Here is a 22,059-nt window from a genome sequence, read left to right on the forward strand (position 1 = left end):
GAGCCAAGTGTATGGCTCTGAGTTCAAGCCAATTTATGTTGTGAGCTAGATCTGACCGGGACCACTGACCTTGTGCCAGATGAGTCTGGAAATGAGCACCCCAACTGAACAGACTGGCGTCTGTGGTCAAGGTGAGTCTGAGAGGCTCTTTGAAGATGGTCCCCTTGATCATTGCGGATGAAGCACACCACAGAAGAGATGACAGAGTGTGATGAGGAACCCTCACCCTTCTTGTGGATGAACTGAGGTTCCGTTTCTGGAAGGGGAGGAGAAACCACTGAAGGTTTCTGGAGTGAAGTCTGGCCCACGGAACAATCCCCATGCAAGAAACTATCTTTCCCAGCAGTTGAGCCAGCTGGACCAGAGGAACTACCTTCTCTCTCCAAACCTGGTATACAAGCTTCCGGATGCTTATCCGGCGCTCCTGTGAAAGATAGACCTTGCAAAGATTTGAATCTATTATCGCACCTAGGTGAAGGAGGCACTTTGCAGGAATTGTGTGACTCTTCTTGAAATTCATGGAAAACCTTGATCCTGAAGAGTATTGATTGTGATTTCCAGGTCTGACTGAGCCGACCTGAAAGAACTGGATTGGACAAGAATATCGTCCAGATAGCATTGTACGCGCACCGTGATCATCCTGAGGTGGGCCGCCAATACAGCCAAAATTTTTGTGAAGACCCTTGGAGCTGAAGAGAGACCAAAGGGAAGAGCCCTGTATTGGTAATGCCGGTGCGGGTAACAAAACCAAAAGAATCTGCGGTGTTCCGGTAGGATCGAGATGTGCAAGTATGCTTCTGTCAGATCTATGGAGGAGAGGCAATCCCCTTTCCTGATATTGGCCAGAATGGACTTTAGGGTCTGCATTTTGAACCTCCTGTGGGTCAAGAAATAATTCAGGCTCTTTAAGTCCAGTATCGCCCTCCATCCCCTTGTGGTTTTGAGTACCATGAACAGAATGGAGTAAAACCCCTCTCCTTTCTGTTCCTGGGGTATCGGTTCTATGGCCCTGATTTCTATCAAATGGGAGATGGTTGTGGCTACCAATTCTGCCTTGGTTGTGTTTCTTGATACAGGACACTGTGTGAAACGGTCTGGAGGATTTGAGAAGAACTCTAGAGCGAGACCGTGCTTTATGGTCTCTCTGACCCAAGAGTCAGTGGTGGTAACCTCCCAAATGTTGCTGAACAGCACCAAGCGACCGCCTATGGGAGAGTTCTCCTTGGTGTCACTTGGACCGCCTGTAAGGACGGCCCCCAGAGCCCCGTTAGGGGCGTTTGGACTGATATTGGCCCTTGGCTCCAGTGTTCTGGTGGTCCTGTTGACGATCCTGCCTGGGAGGAAAGGATCGCAAGCCTCTGGGCCATTCCCAGGACTGCCTGGTCCGAAAGGGCTGCCTCCACTCCCAGGTACCACTGGGATGGAAAGTCTGTCTGCGAAAATCCTGCTGGGGCTGCCTATCCGACTTTTTGGAGGGGTGTGCCAGAATCTTACATTTGTCTTTGCCCTCAATTATGTGCAGTTCGAGGACTGGACCGAATAAATGTGTACCATTGTACATGGCCATCGACACCACTTAGACTTTAAGTCAGTCCGCCACTGTTTCAGTCACAGTAGTCTACGAGAGGCAACTGTGGCTGCAATAGATCTAGCAGAGTACCTGGCCGAATGAAGAGAAGCATCTGCCATATATTCTGACGCTGCCACTAACTTCCCCAGTGTCTGTTGTGTGCGAACCTGGTCAGGGGGGACGAGTGCCTGGAGTTCGCGGAGCCACATGATTGATGCCCTTGCGAAAAAAGATGAAGTCGCCGCCTTAATCGCCCATGCCGAGGTCTGATGAGCTAGGCAAAGAGAAAACTCGAACTTCTTGTCCTCCGCCTTCAGAGCCTCAGCCATATCCCCTGGAATTGCAGATGTGGAAAATAAAGAAGTTAGAGGAGTGTCCACAGAAGGCACTTCTAAAAGGGAAGCAAATGAAGAAGAAACATTGAAAAGTTTCCTTTATGTGCTATTGGGAAAAGGTAAAGTGGCCAGAGAGGACCACTGTTTCTCCACCGTAGTACAAAAGACATTCGGACAAGGAATCTGCTTCTCCTCCACAACCTGTTCTGCAAACAAAGGATTAGACTCCTGGCTAGTGGAGGTGGAAGGTTTGTCTTCCTGTGCCGAAGTGAGGTTGGCCATAGTACAGACCTTCATAAGTAGAGACCTGAAAAGGGAAGGTTCAAAAAGACCCAAAGTTGGCGCTTGTTCAGGCGCTGCCTCCTTATCCTTTGACATGGGCATGTTGGCTATCTCCAGGTCCACTGACCCCTCCTCACCTAATTGTGAGGAAGAGATACCGGAACCGGGAACTGTAGCACGTCCTGTTTGAGAAGGAGGCATGGATGGAGGCAGCGGCCATTGCAAGGGTCGTTGACTCCTAGAGCAGTGGTTCTCAACCTTTTTAATGCCCAACCCCCAACCAGTCGTAAGTCGAGGACTACTCAACTGGTGCAGCACCGTTTGCAGAATGGGGCTCAGCAGGGCAGAGACAGCCTGGACAATTCCTATTGGCTTTGGAAAGCCAATAGAATTAGACTCTATTCAAGAGAGTCTATTCTATTGAGTTTCAAAAGCCAATAGAATAAAAGGGAGTAGCACAGCTAAGGAAAAGGGGGAAAAATGGCGGACTGCGTTGTTTGGCGACCCCCGTGAAATGGTCGTTCAACCCCAAATGGGGTCCCGACCCACAGGTTGAGAACCACTGTCCTAGAGGATGAAATAAATTGCGTAAATGCATGGTGCATGAATGCCTGGAACTGATCTGACCACATATCCTGTTGGTCCATAGAATTAACCCCAGCCGAAGTTGGGGTATACGTGGCTTCAGGACCCTGTTGTGTAGATGAAGATGAGAAGCGAGGGGGACCAACCTGTTCAGTTTCCCCCTGAGGAGACCATGCCCTAGGGGCATCATGGGAAGGTGCATATGGAGGCTCAAATGGAGAATGGTCCAATGGAACGGGGGAACCACTTCAGCTTCACTGGACATGAGCCTTTGAGCTTTGGAGAATTCCCTCTCCGCCGCCTGATGTCTCCTCGAGGCCTCTCGCTCGGCTGCCTTGGAGGACTCTTTGGTGGATATGTGCTTTCTCTTGGCCTTTTTCTTTCCCCCCACTTCCAAATCACAACAATGGCAAACAGCCAGACAGTTCACTAGAACTGCCTGTCTAGGCCTTGTGGCACAGCGCCACAGACTAAATGGAACAGGTGGATTCTAAAATAAATTCCCCCTCGCTGAATTCACACAAGTAATGAAAGATATGTAACCTGAACTTCAATGAGTAGTTAGAACAATAATGCAATTACAATAAGATTGTAATTGCATGTGATTATCTTGATAATGCACAAAGTTGTCCTGAAACAGTGTTAAAATACTTCCCCCCATAAAGGCCTGACACAGCAGGCCAAGGCGACTAATAAAGCAGGCCCAATAGTGCTCTGAGGAACACAAGGTCCCTACAAAATGGCGTCTGCACCTAAAGATGCGTTCAAAATGGCAGCCGTGCCCTGAACACACGTTCAAAATGGCGGCTGCGCCTGTGCAGTCCCTCCTAAAAATGGCGACCACGCCGAGATCTGGAGAAGAGGAGGCTACAAGGCCCCCTGGAAGGGAAAAGCTTTAAGGGATCTCTCAATCTAAATAAAGTCCTCTTTCCCCCGTTCATCAAATATACTTGCTGTTAAGTCGCGCAGCCTCCGCTGCGATCCAAATTCGCCTGCTTCCAAAGGGAACCTGTGGCGTCGACAACATTTTGAAAGGGAAGCCCTCCAGTCTGCCTGAGCTCCGAGGAACTCCTGGTCGCTGCAAGCCAGCTGTTCTGCTGATCCGTGCTCCTGCTAATCAGCTTGATTGGAGCTATAAGCCCCACTTTAGATTGGCCTGTAGCCTGCTCCACATGAGCCTGTTAGGCTTGTTGAAGCCTAAAAGGTCTGAGTAATATTCCAATAAAATTTCCAATTTGAATCCAAATTTCAATAAAGAATAAATCACATTAATTTAGAGACTTTTGAATGTAAATAAAATCCAATTAGTGAATGAATCAAAAAAATTAACCTAGTCTAACTGAAGAGCCAAAAGAGTTGCGTCCTACTGAGCTGAGTCTAAGTCAATAACTGGGAAGACACACCCAGAGGGAGGTGTGGCTAAAGTTCTGACTTAGTCTCATCTGAGCAGGAAGGCTGAGATTACCCACCGGTGGATTCTACATTCATCATGCTGGAGAAGGAAGGTGTGGGCGATCTGCTGTTCTGCCATTGGTGGCAACTTGTGAAGGATAGCAGATAAACCTGGTACCGAGCGGATCGGGAAGAAGATGGCAAAAAATGGCCGCTGAAGCTGACAGCTGGACGGAGTAAGCAAGAAAATAGTGGAACGACAGTAAATTGGATTTGACTAAATTGACTTTTCCCAAAGCTTTGTGAGCGGTTTTGGTAGACGCATCAAAAGAGAATGCAGAAAGGAAAAGCTTGGAAAAAGAGAAGCTGAAGGAGTGGAAAGACAGCGGCAAGTGAAAATGGCAGGAAGAACGCCCAGAAGGGCCTGATGTGGAGGAGCCAGGCTGCACTGATTAAAGACCAGGTGTTTTAAAAGCCACACAAAAGGACAGGAATTAACCTTCATTTAAGCTAAGAACCTTGTCTTAAGGCCTCCGGCTTTTGCCTTTGTCTGCTGAGTGGATTGGCCAGTGGAAAGGTGTCTGATCGCTTTCTTTTAGTGTTTTTTTCTTCTCTCCAGAAAGAGATAGAGATTACATGATAGAAGGAATTAGAACGATATAGAGACTGACAACTTTGGAAAGTGTTGCTGAGGAGATAGTAGGTGACTATATGGACGTATAGAATGGTATGGTGTGAGACAGAAGAAAGAAGAAAAGAGAAAGGATATTAAAGAGAGATTGAAGGGTTTATTGGATTATATAAAAAAGGAAAATGCTGGGAAAGCTTAAAGTTAACAGCTGAGATTGAACTGTTAGAACTTGTACTTGCATTAGCATTATATTGATAGAGTTACATAGATGGAATATATCAGCGATATTGTTGTTGTTTAAACACCTGGAAGGAGAATAACGTAAAGGGGGAGAAAGTGGAAGACCGAAAAGAGGGAAGTGGAAAGTGGATATTTTGAAAGAAAAGTAAATTGTGGGAGAGTTTATTTAAAATGGCAAGCAATCCAAATTTAGGTAAGATTGGTGGGGGGAAGAAAAACGTAACACAAGGTTCCAACCCTATGAGCCAAAGATCATTAGATGACATGCTTTAAAGAGAATGTTCCAATCCACTTAAAGAATTGCAGGCAATGATGCAGGCAATCCAAGAAGTCATGATGAAGAACCATGAGGAAATCAAAACAGAACTAGAAGTAGTTAGGAATGGAGAAATGAGAGAGAAGATTCAGGCAATGGACGGAAGATTTGAAGCTTTTCAGCAGCAAATCACAAAAAATGAACAGAAGTTGCTGGCAGTAGAGCAAAGATTGGATAATGAAGAAAAGAAGGTGGAAGAGATGGACAAAAACTTAACTGAGGCTAATAAAGAGTTAATGACAGTGGTGATGTTACTGGAAGCGGAGAAGGTGACCCAATATCTTAGATTCCAAAAAGAGGAGAAGATCTTCCAGACAAGATGGTGGGTTTGTTGGCGGGAGCTCTGGAGATTGACAAAGAAGAGATGATTGCTGGAATTGACGAGACATACAGGGTGCAGACAAACTATGGGAGACGACATAACCTTCCCAGAGAGGTCCATGTAAAGTTTATAAAAAAGAAAATTAGAGATGAATTATTATATAGAACACGTGATGAACAGTTAGAATACGGAGGGAAACAAATTATTGTATTAAAACAGATACCAAAAAGGATAGAGAACTCCGAAAGAACTACCTCTTCCTGACATCCAGGTTACATCAAAGCAATGTAAATTTTAGATGGTTAACACCAGAGGGCTTATTGTGACTTGGCAAGAGAAAAGGTTTAGATTGGATACAGTAGAGAAAGCGGAAGACTTTTACAGGCAATACTGTGCTTCAGAGGAAGACCTGAGGGATCTCGGAGAAGAAAGAGTTGTAGTTGAAAAAAGAAGAGATATTGAAGAGGTCAAAATAGGCTAGAACAACAGGAGAGAAGCTCAAGAGGCGAAGGAAATAAGAATTACTAGAAGCACAAAGACACGACAAAAACAGGACAATGGGAGAGGAGTATAAGATTTGATCTACAAATATTAGAGGGTTGAATGCACCAGTAAAGCATAGGAAAGTTTTCAGAAAGCTTATCAAACTAAATGCGGACATTATCGCCTTACAGGAGGTTCACATAAAAAATGATCAAGAATATCGATTAGAACAACCTAAATTAGGTAGGCTATATGTTTCACTAGATGAAAAAAAAAGAGGAGTAGCTCTGTATGTTAAGCAGAAGATAATTTCGAAACAAATCTATAATGACAAAGAGGGAAGGGTCTTGATAGTTGAGGCTAAGCTGAATAAAAAAAAATATAATAATTGTTGCAATATATGCCCCAAATGGAGCTCAAGTATCCTTTTTTAAAATCCTTCATAATAAGCTGAGTGATATAGAGGGAGATGGTTTCTGTATAATCGGAGATTTTAATGCGATTGCAGATAAAACAAAAGACCATAAAAGTACAGAGGCAAGGAAAAGAAAAAAAAAACACTTCCCAAAACCTTTTTTGAGATGTGTACAGATCTTAGCTTACATGACATTTGGAGGGAAAGGAATTATGATAAGAGGGAATACACATACTTTTCTAATAGACACAGATCATGGACCAGGATAGACATGCTATGGTTTACAAAAGAATTAGCGTTGGAAATTCAAGAAATTGATACTGAACCTAGCCTCTGGGCAGACCATAATCCAAAAAGTTTTCACTTGAAAGGACAAAGGAGCAGGCCAAGATGGACTTTCCAAAGAGTGATTCTTAAAGAAAAAGAATTTAAGGAAAAAATGCACCTTTTCTTTCAAGCGAATGACAATGAGGATACATCCTTGCAGAATATTTGGGATACGGCAAAATCATACATGAGGGGTGTAGCAATTTCATACATGGCCAAGAGAAACAAAGAGAAAAAATAATATAGGATGAGGCTCATGGAAGAATACAAACAGGCCGAAACACAATTTCAGAGAGATCCTGAAAACAAAGGATTGAAAAACAAAATGGATTTAATTAAACATAAACTATGTATAGAGGATTCGGAAAAGTTAGCACAGAAATTACAGGCAGCTAAGCAAAATAATTTTGAACACGCGAATAAACCGGGAAGATGGCTAGCGTATAAACTAAGAAGGCAGAAAGAGAAGCAACGGATTATTAAGTTAGAAGACGAAAAAGGAGAGATTCAGGGGGAGGAGACTATAAAAAGGGGAATTGCCCAGAGATACTATGAAAAACTATATAAGAGAAATGAGGGAAAAAATGCCGAAAGGATAATAAAATACTTAGAGAAGGCAGACATACCGAAGATTCCGGAGGAAATAAAATCTATGTTAAATGAGGAAATAAGAATGGCTGAAATAATCAGGGCTATAAATAAACAAAAGATCAATAAGGCGACTGGCCCAGATGGAATACCAGCGGAACTATATAAAGAACAACAAAGTGCACTCAATCAATACCTACTAGAAGTTTTCAACGCTGTATTAACCGATGCTAAAATATCTAAGCCCTGGTCAGAGGCCAATATAATATTGATTCCAAAAGAAGTGGAAAAAACATGGATACAAAATTATTGTATTCTGACTATAAAATTTTTGCCTCAATAATGGCGGAGAGATTCAAAAAGTACCTAATTGATTTCATACATTTGGATCAAAATGGGTTTTTACCAAACAGACAGACTAAGCGGAATCTAAGAACAATCTTAGACATTCTCGAATTTTATGAATCGCATGGTGATCATCAAGTGGCACTTCTGTTCCTTGATGCACAGAAGGCTTTTGACAATGTCAATTGGCAATTTATGATCCAACAACTAAAATTAATGGATGTTGGGGGAAAAATTTTAAACGTGATAACCGCAATATATTCTGAACAAAAGGCCCAGATCATAATAAATGGAGAGGCCACTGATAAATTCAACATACAGAAAGGTACAAGACAAGGATGTCCTCTCTCGCCATTGTTATTTATATATACATTAGAGATTCTTGCTTGAGTAGTAAGACAAGAAGAGCAGATTAAAGGATTTAAGATTAAGAAAGAAACATACAAACTCCAGGCTTATGCAGACAATTTAGCATTTATATTAGAAGACCCAGAACAATCAGGGCAGAAACTATTCAAAATATTGGAAGAGTATGGAGATGTTGCAGGTTTGAAAATAAATAGAAACAAAACAAAGATTATAACAAAAAACATGACTAACATACAAAAAGGAAACCTTGAGGCAAAATTAGGTATACAAGTAGTTTCCAAATTAAAATATCTAGGGATAGTTATTTCAGCACACTGCTCATCAATTAAAGAAGACAATTATGGCAAATTGGTAAAGAATATAAAAGCAGATATAGACCGCTGGAAAAATTTGCATCTTTCATTACTTGGGAGAATTGCTGCAGTGAAAATGAACATCTTACGTAAAATGATATTCCTGTTTCAGAATATCCCAATTCAATTAGACAAGAAATTTTTCAAGGAGCTGAATAAATTAACCTTAGAATTTGTGTGGTCCGGTAAGAAGGCAAGAATAAAATTAAAGGCATTACAGGATGCCAAAGAAAGGGGAAGTTTAGGTTTCCCAGATTGGGAGCTATATTACCAAGCAGCGGCCCTGATGTGGATTAGAGAACTGGATAACCTTAGAAAATAAAAGATGTTTACATTTAGAGGGTTATGACCTCCAGCAAGGTTGGCATGCTCACATATGGATGGGGCAAAGCAGAAACCACCAATATTTTTTAAGACATAAGGTTTGGCAAGAATTAATAAAAAGCTGGAATATAGTTAAACGTCAATATTACACAAAGATTCCGGCTTGGCTATCACCATTGGAGGCAGTCACATATCCCAATTTGTATAGGAAAGACAAGACTATTATATATAAAGACATCTTGACAGAAGAAGGTTATTTAAAACAAAAACAAGAGCTAAAACAACAAGGAATAGACCTGGAGTGATGGTCTTATCTCTAGATACAAGCAAGATACATGAAGGATAAGCAAGAATGGGGTGTTAACAGAGAAGATACAGGGTTAGATAAAATACTGCTAGGCCCGGAGAAAAAACAAATAAAGAATATTTATAAACACCTGTTGGAACATAAGCTATATGAGAGCAGGTTAAGAAACAATGGTGACATGGGCAATGGATCTAGGATATAATATAAATATGAATCAATGGCAGCAAGTATGGGAGAGAAATAACAAAATCACATTGGCGACATCATATAAAGAAAACCTGTATAAGATGGTTTACAGATGGCATCTCCCTCCGGCCAGATTAGCCAAAATGTATAACGGATATTCACCTATGTGTTGGAAATATAAAAAAGAAAAGGGCACCTTTTTCATGTATGGTGGACATGTAGAGAAGCACAGATGTATTGGCATATGGTCTGGGAATGGGCAATAGAAATGACTAAGCAAAACATTCTATACAAACCTGAGGCATTACTATTAGGAATACTAGAGAAAAATGTAAATAAAGAGGACACATATTTAATTATTCACGTGGTTACGGCGGCAAGGATACTATTTGCTCAGAAGTGGAAAGCAATGGAAATACTGAGTGAGGAAGTACTAATAAAGAAAATGATGTATTGCGCAGAACTAGATAGGATAACTAAAAGATTAAAAAATCAGGAAGAAACAGAATTTTATCAACTATGGAATAAATTTTATAGATGGAGGGAAAAAAATGGAGGTCACAAATAAAGAGGTGTTAAGATAGAGACCAGAAATGTATAGTTTGTATATAGATATATTATATGCAATTAATGTACAATATGGACTGAGATGTCAGTCAAAGACGATTTACCATGTTCAATATTTTTAATCCTTTTTTTTCTTTGTACTCAATAAAAACTTTAAAAAAAGAATGCTGGGACTTGAGAGAGGTGTTCAGTGAAAAGGAATTGGATGAGCTTCCCCCTCGTCAACTTACGGAATGTGCTATAGAGATTTTACTGGGGGCTAAACTACTTAAGCCAAAATTCTACTCGATGACCCCAAGAGAACTATATGAATTGTGTTCTTTTATTGATAAAAATCTAGTCCATGGATTTATCCAGCTGGCATGACCTCAGGTACCCCCTCTTTTGTTTTGGGAGAAAAAAGATGAATTGCTTCACCTATCTGTGTACTATAGGGGGTTAAATGGTGTGTGTGTGTGTGTGTGTGTGTGTGTAAAACCTTTACCCCTTGCCCCTAATGAAGGATCTTAGCCCACTCGGCTAGGTGCAAGATTTTTGCTAAGTTGGATCTATGGGAGGCATATTATCATGTGAGGATCAAAGAGGGGATAAATTGAAAACCGTTTTTAACCGTCCATTAGGATGTTTCCAGTTTAAAATCTTCCCTTTTGGCCTCCAAGATGCTTCAGCCATACAACTAATCATTGAGGTGCTGCACAAGCACCTATACAAGGAGGTGCTGGTGTACTTAGACAACATATTGATTTACAGCAAGAGGAAAACCAAGCATGAGAAATTGGTGAGAGCTATGCTCAAGAAACTAAAAGCTGCTAAGTTGTATGCCAAACTTTCTAAGTGCGAATTCCATCAGAATAAAATAAACTATTTAGGGTACCTTGCATCTTGCACGAAGGAGTCGAAATGGACCCCCAAGAGGTATAGGCAGTACTGGATTAGGCTCTACCACACACCAGAAAGCAATTCCAAAGTTCCCTGGGCTTCACCAATTTCTTCCACCAATTTATCCCATCTTTTGCCCAGATTGTACTCCCCATCACTAATCTTTTAAAGACAAAAGGAGAAGACAAGTCCAAGCTTAGTCAACCTTTAAAATGGACAATGGAGTGTCTGGCAGCATTCAAGAAACTTACACACTTATTTGCAGCCAAACCTGTCCTAAAACATCCCATTTATCATTCAAGACACCAGTGATATGGCGGTAGGGGCCATACTCTTGTAGCAAAATGAACAAGGGAATCCACAACTCTGTGCCTACACATCTAGAAAACTGTCAGAGACTGAACAGAGAGGGATGTTTTAAGAGAGGGAGACTTACACTGTATGCTGGGAGCTCTTAGTATGGAACACTTCCTTGAAGGATAAGGTAACTTTTGAGGTGTGGACCGGCCCTAAAACCTAGAAGCACTGAAAACCTAATGGAAGCTGTTGCACAGTACTTCAGTCGGTTTGACTTTACACTACCTTCCAGGGGAAAAAGTTTTCTGGCTGATGCCCTATCACAAATGCCTCAGTATAACTGTACCAAATCAGATGTGGTCAAAGCATTAATCCGATCATGCTAGCTGGCTGCCTCAGTAACAACCAGAGAGCAAATGAGACAGAAGCCTCAAATAGACAACAATGTAAGAGCAGTTCTTAAAGCTTCATTATAAGAGGACAAGTGATTTCAAAGTCATAAAAATGAATGTTCCATATGGGATGGTCTAGCTTAGATGAGGGCTAAATTGTATGTACCAGAAAGCCAAGGTCCTGGGTAAAAGCCAAGATTCAAAAACTGCGGGGCATTTTGGTTTTGTAAAGACTTTACATTCAATTAAAAGGTAGTTTTGGTTACTGTCCTTAAAGAAGGACACTGAAAGCTATATGGCAAGTTGCCCAATTTGTGCCACTGCTAAGTGGCGGCAGGCGAAAACCCAGGGGCTCCTCCAATCGCTGGCTGAGTCAATAGCACCATGGAGAGAAATCTCCATGGATTTCATAGCAGAACTCCCAGAAAGCTCAGGAAATACAGTTGTATGGATAATAACTGCATAACAAAATGCAGGTGCATTTTGTTCCATGCCAAGTAATTCCCCTGGCATGTGTGCTAGCCAAGATTTTTGTGCAGTATGTCTACCAATTGCACAGAGCCCCACAACGCACAACCTCTGACAGGGGGATGTAATTCACTTCCAAGTTCTAAACCTTCTTGGGATTGATCATATATTCACCACCCCCAAACTAATTGGGGGTGTGAATATATGAATTCAGTGTTGGAACAGTACCTTAGGTACTACGTTATCAACAGGATAATTGGACAGATCTCTTACTCTTTACAGAGGTGGCATACAATAATTCAGAATACAGTAGGTCAAGGTTCACCCCTTTCAAAGTGGCTAGGAGACAAAATTTTACTCCTATTCCCAAGCTGCCTTTGAATGACTTCCCTGTGCCTTTCTTAAAAGAATGGGTCCCCCAACTATGGAATACTTGGCCAGTTATGAGGAAATCCCTTGCAGGGATTATATGCTGCCAGGGAAGCATATAAAAAGCAAGCTGACAAGAAGTGTTTGGAATTGAAAAACTTTGATGTTGGTGATCGTGTCTACTTATCTACATGATATCTACAATCTCGGCAACCATCGAAAAGGCTAGAACCGAAGTATGTGGATCCCTTCCCCATCAAACACATTATTAACCCAGTAATGGTAGAATTAGATTTGCCCAAATCCCTTCAACGAATCCACCCAGTGTTCCACTGCAGTTTGTTAAAGACTAAGATCATTCCCTCCTGAGACCTGAGTTGCTATATCACCACCTCAGTCTTTAATGATAGAGAGGGAACAGCATTTTGAGGTCAAAGATATCTCAGATTCCCACAGACATTAGGGAAAGGTTCCATATTTGATTGCTTGGAAGGATTTTCCCGAATCCCAAAATGAATGAGTTGACCAGTACCATGTTAAAGCTGCTAGGCTTTTTTTTATTGAAAAGTTTTACAAAAAATTACAAAATATATCCCAACCCCCCCTACCCCCCCTACCCCCTAACCCACTTTCCAGAGCTGAATACAGGGTAATAAATATAATAATAATAACCTAACTAACATTAACCAACTATATAGATAAACAAATATAATGCGCTTTAACTCTCTTTTACATAAAATTTCCATTATACTAAACTATTAATAATAATAATAACAACAATAATAATATTCTAAAATTTATTCATAAAATAAATGGAACTTTTTAGTCCCATATTTATTCTGAATATAATCTATCCATTTTCTCCAAACCAAAATGTATCTTTCTTGTGAATAATCCTTCAAATAAGCAGAAATCTTAGCCATTTCTGCTAAGTTTGACACTTTAAGCGTCCATTCTTCTATAGTAGGCAAATAATCCTTCTTCCAATATTGCCCTACCAGCAGCCTTGCTGCTCTTATTAAATTCAATATCAAATTAATTTCTTTAGCATCAACATCTACTATAATACCCAACAAAAATAGTTGAGGAGTAAACTTTATCTTTCTTTTAAAAATATTCTGAATGTTCCACCAAATTTTAATCCAAAAAGCTTTTACATTTCTACAAGTCCACCAAATATGAAAATAAGTTGCATCCAAACTACCACATCTCCAACATTTGGGCTGCAAGTTAGGATATATACAAGACAACTTTTGGGAATCCAAATGCCACCTATAAAACATTTTGTAAAAATTTTCTCTCAAACTTTGAGTTTGAGTAAATTTTACATTTCTAACCCAAATTATCTCCCATGTGTCCAACAGAATCGGCTCTTGAATATTTTGTGCCCATTTTACCATACAATCTTTAACTAGTTCTGTTTCAGAATCCAATTCTATTAAGACATTATACATTCTCTTTATATGAGCTCAAGTTTGATCTTTAATCTATTTTATCAAATTCGCATCCTCTAAATCTTTTGATCTAAACTCCACCTAACTAACAATTGATTATATATTGAAACCAAGAGTGTACAATATTTTCTTGCTTCAACTCAGCTAGAGATTTTAGTTGCCAGTCCTTCCCTTCCAAACTAAGTAATTCCTTATAAGAAATACTATCCAAATTCACTCCTCTAGATACCCCCTCTATCACGTGTCCGGGAATCCCCCACATTGGAATGTTATAATTTAGCCTATAATAATATTTCTTCCAGACACATAATAAAGCATTTCTTAAAATATGAGATTTAAAAACCTGATCTACTTTCTTATTATAAATTAAGTATGCATGCCATCCATATAATAAATCCCATCCCTCAAGAAGAAGTATATTTTTATTTGTTAATTTAAGCCAATCGTTAATCAGAATTAAAGCCACTGCATCATAATACAATTTTAAATTAGACTCCTTAAATTCTCCTCTTTCCCGTGCATCTTGTATAATCTTAAACTTAACTCTTGGTTTTTTCCCTGCCCAAATAAACTTATTAATACCCTTCTGCCATTCCTCCAAGTTGGCATCTTTTTTCAAAATAGGTATCATTTGGAACAAAAGAAGAAACTTTGGAAGAACATTCATTTTAACCGCTGAAATTCTCCCCAACAAAGATAATTGTAATTTTTTCCAATCATTTAAATCCTTTTGCACTTTTACCCACAATGTCTCATAATTATTTTTGTATAATTTAACATTAGAAGCTGTAATATATACTCCCAGATATTTAACCTTTTTCACTATTTCAAAACCTGTTGATTTAGCTAACATATCCTTTCCTTCATAGACATATTTTTCGGTAATATTTTAGTCTTATTGTTATTAACCTTAAAACCTGAAGCTTTCCTATACTGGGTTATAATTTCCATCAAATCCCTTACTGAATCTGTCAGTTGAGATAATGTCACAACCAAATCATCAGCAAAAGCTCTCAACCTGTAATCATTTTGTTTTATTTTTATTCCCTTTATTGTAGTTGATTCACGAATTTTAATTAATAAAATTTCCATTGTTAAAACAAATAACAATGGGGATAATGGACATCCTTGTCTAGTACCCTTTTCAATTTTAAATGCTTCTGTTAATCCTCCATTACTTATAATTTGTGCTGATTGTTGTTGGTATATAGCCTTAAGAGCATACAAAAATTTATCCCCAAAATTCATTTTCTCTACAACTTTCAATAAAATTTGCCAATTTAACTGATCAAAAGCTTTTTCAGCATCCAAAAATATCAAAGCCACAGGAATTTGATTATTCTTATCCAAATACTCAATTAGGTTAACAATTTGTCTTACATTGTATTTCATATATCTTCCAGTTATAAATCCAGATTGATCACTATGAATCAATTGCTTCAAAACTTGCATTAATCTATTTGCCAATATTTTTGAAAAAAATCTTATAATCTGTATTCAAAAGAGATATAGATCTATAATTCTTAGGCTGGCAAGCTGCTAGGCTTCTTAAACAGTTTCATAACCTATATCTTGATAAATCTAAATAAACTGTCATCTTAACACTTTTGTCTACTAGTCTGTGTTTTGTTCTGCAGGACTAATGTCACTGTCAGGGGGGCAGCATGTCAGGTCCACCATCATACTCTCGTGTCCTGCCATTGTGCTAAGGGGGGATGATGATATGCTTGGGATTTTTCCACTTCTACTATATGCTTGGAAATTAGGGAGGGAGACAATCTTCAGAGACAAGACTGACTCCTTCCCAGCTGGTTTTCACCAGATTCTAAGGCTGTCGTGCCCCGAGTGTGAATTGTTATCTGCCTAGCAGTTCAGCATTCTCAAAACATCTTCTTTGCATCACATTGGCTACCGGTGGATTGGTCTGGGGGGTTGGGATTGGGAAATCAAAACTGCTTTACACTTTGTATGGGACCTCCAGATTCCTTTGTACGGGGCCTCCTCCTGACTTTACTGCATCCATTTCTCTCAGTAAAAGTTCTTTTGATTCTACTCAATGGATTCATTGAGTCTTACTTTCCTGAGGGGCCAACTGGGGTAGGTCTGACACTGTGAAAAAGAAAATCCTGCTAAAATTCACACTTTCCCTAAAAGGAAAAGCACTGGATGCTGTCCTATATTAAAATAGCATCAACCCTTTATAGGTTATAGGCCCTGGAAAATGCAAACAGTGCTAGGAAAAAGAAAATTGTGGATGATGCCCTGCCAAGGACTCAAGAAGACTTCTCTATCAAGCCTAAAATTCTGGGATCGTATGGTGGTCTTCTATCCAAGTACTCTGTGCTTGCAAAGTGTCCAGTGAAGGCAATATGATGGATTAAGACTAGGGATGTGGGTACTCTCACATCACCTATCTCACATGTTATTGTATGAAAAGGCAGGATAGAGCCCATCTTAATAAATAAATAAATAATCCTACCACCACCTAATATGCACAAAAGAGGCCAGAGCTATGTGGTTTTCTGGACCTTCAACTGTATAGAACAACCATGCCAGCATGGTAGTTTTGGCAGTGGAAATCCATAGAGACACATTCTTCTCTTCCCGGTTTGCCCAAAGCCTGTTAGAACTCTGCATATGCTCAGAGACACTCTTCTCTTTGACCCTATGCCCAAAGCCTAGGAGCGGTCTGCATCTGCAAAGAGGCACTATTGTCTTTCTGCTTTACCCAAAGTCTGAGAACTCTCTGCACATGTCCAGAGGCAGTCTTGATGTTTTGCCCAAACCTGACAGTGCTCGGTGTATGCGCAGAGGCACTCTTCCTGCTTTGCCCAAAGTCTGGGAGCGCTCTCCACATGACCAAAGACACTCTTGTCTTACAGCTTCGCTCGAAGCCTGAGACCATTTTGTACTTGTCCAGAGACACTCTTCTCTTTCCGGTTTGCCTGAAGCCTGGGAGTGCTCTGCATATGCCTGAAGCCTGGGAGCTTTGTCCAAAGTCTGAAAGCTCTTTAAACATGCCCACTTTGTCTGAAGCCTGGGATCGCTCTGCATATGCCCAGAGGCACTCTTCTCACTTTGTCCAAAGACCAGGACCATTCTGAATATGCCCAGAGGCACACCTCATGCATCACCTAAGTATGAGAGTTCTCATCTCTATGCAAATGCAGACTGCTCCTAGGTTTGGGCATAGTGGGAAGATAAGAGTGCCTTTGAGCATATGCATAGTGGTAACAGGCTTCATGTAAGGACCCACTCAGCTAACCATCCAAGAAAGTAGAACTCTTGAAACAGGCATTGTCTCAAAAGGAAACTTTTATTAGGGGTTAGTGACAGTAGGGAAGGCAAGGAGAGATCTGGGGGAAATCCCACTTAAATGGTATAGTTAAACCAGCAATATTCCTCCTCCCACCAAAGTCATAATGTCCATTTGAAATCCAGCCAATCCACAGGTGACACGATGTTTGGGTAACTGGCACAGTTGGTGCGCATCTCAAGGTCTTCTCCAGTTTGTTTCTCTGTAACTGTCTCCCTTACCAGTTGGTGGGCAGTTGGGAGGCATCTTGGAGGCGTTGGTGGCGGCGGCAGGGATTGCATGCATGTGGCTGGCAGGGATTGCAGGGGCACGGGACGGGCATGCAGCTAGCAAGCGTCTGTTTGTAAAAAGTGTCCAGTGAAGGCAACATGATGGATTAAGACTGGGGACATGGGCACTCTCACAGCCCGGCCTGCCTCACTTCGCTGTCAAATATTTAATTCTGGCATTGCCTGGTGGTCTCCCATCCAAGTAATTTGTTTGAGGATCCTTGTGAAAAGTGTTCAGTGAAGGCAATATGGTGTATTAAGGCTGGGGACATAGACCGGGCCTATCTCACAGTGTTGTTATATGAAAGGGCAGGATAGAGCCCATATAAATACTATATGCAGTATTCCAGATGTGGCCTTACTAAGGCTTTATAAAGCAGTACTAATACTTCATGTGATTTGTTTCTATGCCTGTGTTTATATAACCAAGGATTGTATTAGCTTTTCTGGCTGCTGCTGCACACCTCTGAATCATGTTTAAGTGATCATCCACTAGGACTCCAAGGTCCCTCTCACAGTTACTGTTTTTGAGCCAGGTTTCACCTAATCTGTACTTGTTCCTTTGGTTTTTTCTGTCCATCTGTAAAACCTTGCTTTTCCTCACATTAAATATCATTTTGTTGGATAGGGCCCATTGTTCAAGTATGTCAAAATCTTTCTGGATTCTGAGCTTGTCTTTGGGGATGTTGACTATTCCTGCCAGCTTGGTGTCATCTGCAGATTTGATGAGATCCCCTTCTATTCCCTCATCTAAGTCATTTATGAAATATTGAAGAGTACTGGGCCTAAAACAGAACCTTGTGGTGCCCCATTGCTTACTTCCCTCCATGTAGATGTAGTACCATTAAGGACTACTTGTTGAGTATGGTTTTGTCAGTCAGTTACAAATCTATCTGATAGTGATCCTGTCAATCCCATATTTTTCTAGCTTATCAAGAATCCTGGCAAAACCAAATGGCTTTGGGTGCATGGAGCTTCAAGATTCAGGTCTTTGACATCTTTAATTCTGGATGGATTCCATGACCCAGTTTGAAGCTTAGGTGTTCTCCTGGACTCGCAACTCCTACTCAAAGTACAGCTGGCGGGCATGGCTAGGAGAACCTTTGATTAGTATACCAGCTGCGGCCTTTCCTGGATCAGGATTCCCTACACACACTCAAACCACAACAATCTCTTGCCTGGGCTACCACCAATATGCTCTATGTGAAGCTATCCCTGAAATGCATTGGGAAGCTTCAGCTACTGCAGAGTGCAGTAATATGAACAGTCTTTGGGGGCCCTAGAATGGCCTAAGTTACATCACTGGTCCTTGAAATGCATTGGCTACCTCTTTGCTTTTGGGTGCAGTTCAAAGAGTTGGTTATGAACCCTCCATGGCATGGGTCCAGGTTACTTGATAAACCATCTCATCCACTAGGACAGCCCCCCTCCCACTTGTGCCAGCAATGGCCTGCTAAGGATCCCATCAATCAAGGAACTCTAGCTGGCAGAGTATAGAAAAATCTTCTCTGCCATTATTCACAGTCCTTTGGAACAGCCTCCCCCCCCCCCACAGATTTGCTCACACTTTTCCGTAAGTGTCCAAAGACCTAGACTGCTAGTTGGCCTGGAGACCGAATGGGGAAATACAACACTGGAGATAGCTATTAGACTAATGGCAGACACTTCCCCCCCATGCATCCTGCTCCCTCCCCACCATCTTTTAATTCATATTATTGTTTTTTTCCTTATTTTTATTGTTTCCTTATTTTTACTATTATTATATTTACATTCTTTATAATTTTACATTTTACTGTTATAAGCTGCCCAGAGTAGCCCCATGGTGAGATATGAAATTAATTTAATAAATAAAATAAAACTACTTTGTGACTCCTATTGCTTTGCAGACACTACTTTCATACCATGGTACTGAACCAAAACAAATAAAAACAGCTTAGCATAAGCAATGAACAGAAGCAAGACTCTAACTACATAAGAGACTTAGAACTGAATCAGGTAGCATCCAATAGCATCTTGAAAGTAACATTTTCTGAAGAATCAAATCAGGCTCAGAACAATAGTACTGTCAACATATATCTAAAAGCAGTTAAACTTCTGTCTCTAGTCATTTTAATAGTGAGTTATATTTACTCTAGCACAAAATAATTCCATTATTCATTCTTAACAATTAACAAATAACATCTACAACATTGTACCATAATACAGCTCATCTTCTTTCCAATAAAATAGGTACAAAGTTGGATTGCTAATACCTCTCAATTTACTACAATTCACAATAATAATTTTTGCAACTTACTCTTAGCAAGGAACTCAGTCCTGTCTCTTAAGAATTCACTGAGTCAGCCTCAGATACATTTTTCTAAAATACTAACACGATTGTTGGCTCTGAAATTTGTGCCTTAACAGAACTTCAGATTCTTCCTCAAACATCAGACCATAGCCTTTACTTTTTTCTCTAATACCAAAACTTTACATATGGCAAAAGAAAAAAAAGAAATATATGTCATTATACCCAATTTAAGTAACTCACTGTATTTGTACATGATAGGAAAGCTGAACTTAGTTTGGGCAGCATAATTAAGCATAATTAAGACACGAAAACAAGAAACAGCAAAATATATGAAAAAAAGGCAAACTGCTTTAAACACCTGCCTTGCAGAATGCAAAATAATTTGCAGTCAGGAAAACATGCACTGTAACATGATAGAAAAAGGAGGGGCATTCCCAACAAATCACAAAGTTTCTCTTGGATACCTCCTACTGTGCTTCAAGCAGGTAGTTTCGTAGTCAGAACTGCAAAATGTTGCATTGTGACTTTCCCCCTACTTAATAGTTTTGTGCTATAACAAAAGGATAGGAGATATTGATGATAAACTTTTGGAAAGTTACTGGTAAAACTGATGAATGAGGGAGAACAATTTTATTATAAATCTAATCTGTAATCTCTTTACTAAAGTACTGCAATATATGCTAGAAAACAACATGGGAACTCCCCTTTCCTGCAAGACCCTGTCAAAATCCCCTTTCTTTCTCTCTCTCTTTTTAAACTCCAACTTCCTCTCTTTCTGCAACACTCCTTGGGCTGGAGTCTTCTAAATTGTTTGGGTCTTTTCCCCATCAATTTTAGCAGACATACCTGTCCAAAGAATTAGGAAGCTGAAATATAAAACACTGCCTACCTTGCTTAGGCAGCATACCTATTTAAAATTTTGGGTGGGGAACGTTATTATTTGGGAGTTAAACTTTTTTCAACAGTCTCTAAGAGATTATAAAAACGGGGGCTATGGCCTGTATGAGGCCCAAAAATGACAGGTGGATCTTTCCTCCTTAGAAGGAAAGATTTCTTCTAGCCAAGCTATCCAGTATGTATTATTAGCAAATGAGATAGTTCCTAATAAAAGAGAGGTAAAATGGTAAACTAATACTTCAGTGAAGATAACAAAGATTAACTACTCAATGTTTAAGGAAAAGGTGATCAGCCATCTGCCAAGGATGCATCCATTTAGATTGTCCTGCCAGAAGTTAGACCCAGTGATGTAAATATACTCTTTCATTTGCTCAGTCTTACTACCCATGAAATGGAGCAAGAGACAGGAGGCAAATCAGTTGCTAACATTACTATTCCAGAATAACAAAGCTCAAGAGATGAAAATTATTTTGACTTAACAGTTCCTTTCTTTTCAGACTCAAACGTAAGAAGGGCAGATTGAAATTTACTGTTTGATCACCCTTTCTCATTCACTTGGTTTTTTTCTTTAAAATAAATATGGAAATATAATATTTCCATCCTCAAAACCTTGGGGTCATACTTAGTAAGGTAACTGCTCACACAGCAGCAACCGCAGAATCAGAATACTCCGTTTCCTCTTCCCTGCCCAATTATTTTTCCCATCAACCGTCCTGCTGCCACCTCCACCTCATGTCAGGTTACCTCCTAGTCTCGGAAACTCTCTCTGGCACAATCTTTGCAGATCGTCTCCACCGTAACCATAAGTAGCACCCGAAGGGAGCTTGCTTTGAAAAGACTGGAAAGACAACAGTTTTTCCCACGGATTCTCAGCCATTGCAGTTAAAGATCTTTCTCGGAACAAGAGAGGAGCAATGAATGTTTACGACAGAACGCAACTCAACTAAAGATCAGCTTACAGGAGAGGCCGGAGGCCCTGGCTCCTCCCATTGGCTTCTCCCACGGAGATAGCAACAGTTCATTTCTTTTTCTCGCCAGCTCAGCAAATTAGATATCTCTGATTGCAGTCTTTACGGACAGAACAGAGAATATCCCTGTGGAATCTGAGAAAGGGAGAGGGGGAAAAAAGCTATTGCTTTAGAACATAATTTCCAAAAATGAAAATACAATATAAACAAATGGAGCTTTGCATGTGAGCAAAAGTGCCTGCAGTTCGCGCAAGTGGAGATGCACGCGCAGTCGTGCACTCATCTACCGCTTGCGTGGCTTGGTTCTAAATGGGCTATGGCCCACTACTGGCTGCGGCCCGAGGGTTGGGGATGCCTGCTTTATAACATTCAAACTCTCAACATACAACTCTGTACTGGTATAGATATAACTTGGCTTCTTGCCAAAAGACTTATAAACAAAATACAATGCACAGATATAGAATAGATGTCATCTGGCCCTATCATGAGAAGGATCTAAGTGTCCTAGTGGACAACCAGTTAA

At 40.4% G+C, this 22,059-nt stretch overlaps 1 protein-coding gene across 3 annotated transcripts in view; it reads right to left on the bottom strand.

Annotated features, from left to right (window-relative positions):
• The window catches only part of MOCOS (molybdenum cofactor sulfurase), a 252,233-nt gene extending 230,703 nt beyond the window's left edge, over positions 1 to 21,530 (bottom strand). For 2 of the 3 annotated variants that reach the window (XM_039332021.1, XM_039332031.1), the window contains exon 1: positions 21,313 to 21,530. In XM_039332021.1, the coding sequence (XP_039187955.1) occupies positions 21,313 to 21,445 (133 nt within the window). In that variant the 5' untranslated portion in view covers positions 21,446 to 21,530. The remainder of the gene's footprint in view (positions 1 to 21,312) is intronic. The other variant, XM_039332014.1, reaches the window with a different exon arrangement.
• Between the last annotated feature and the right edge of the window lie 529 nt (positions 21,531 to 22,059).

The sequence above is a fragment of the Crotalus tigris genome, unplaced genomic scaffold, assembly GCF_016545835.1.
Source record: "Crotalus tigris isolate CLP2741 ecotype Arizona unplaced genomic scaffold, ASM1654583v1 scf7180000017623.1712378, whole genome shotgun sequence".
In the NCBI taxonomy this organism is placed as follows: Eukaryota; Metazoa; Chordata; class Lepidosauria; order Squamata; family Viperidae; genus Crotalus; species Crotalus tigris.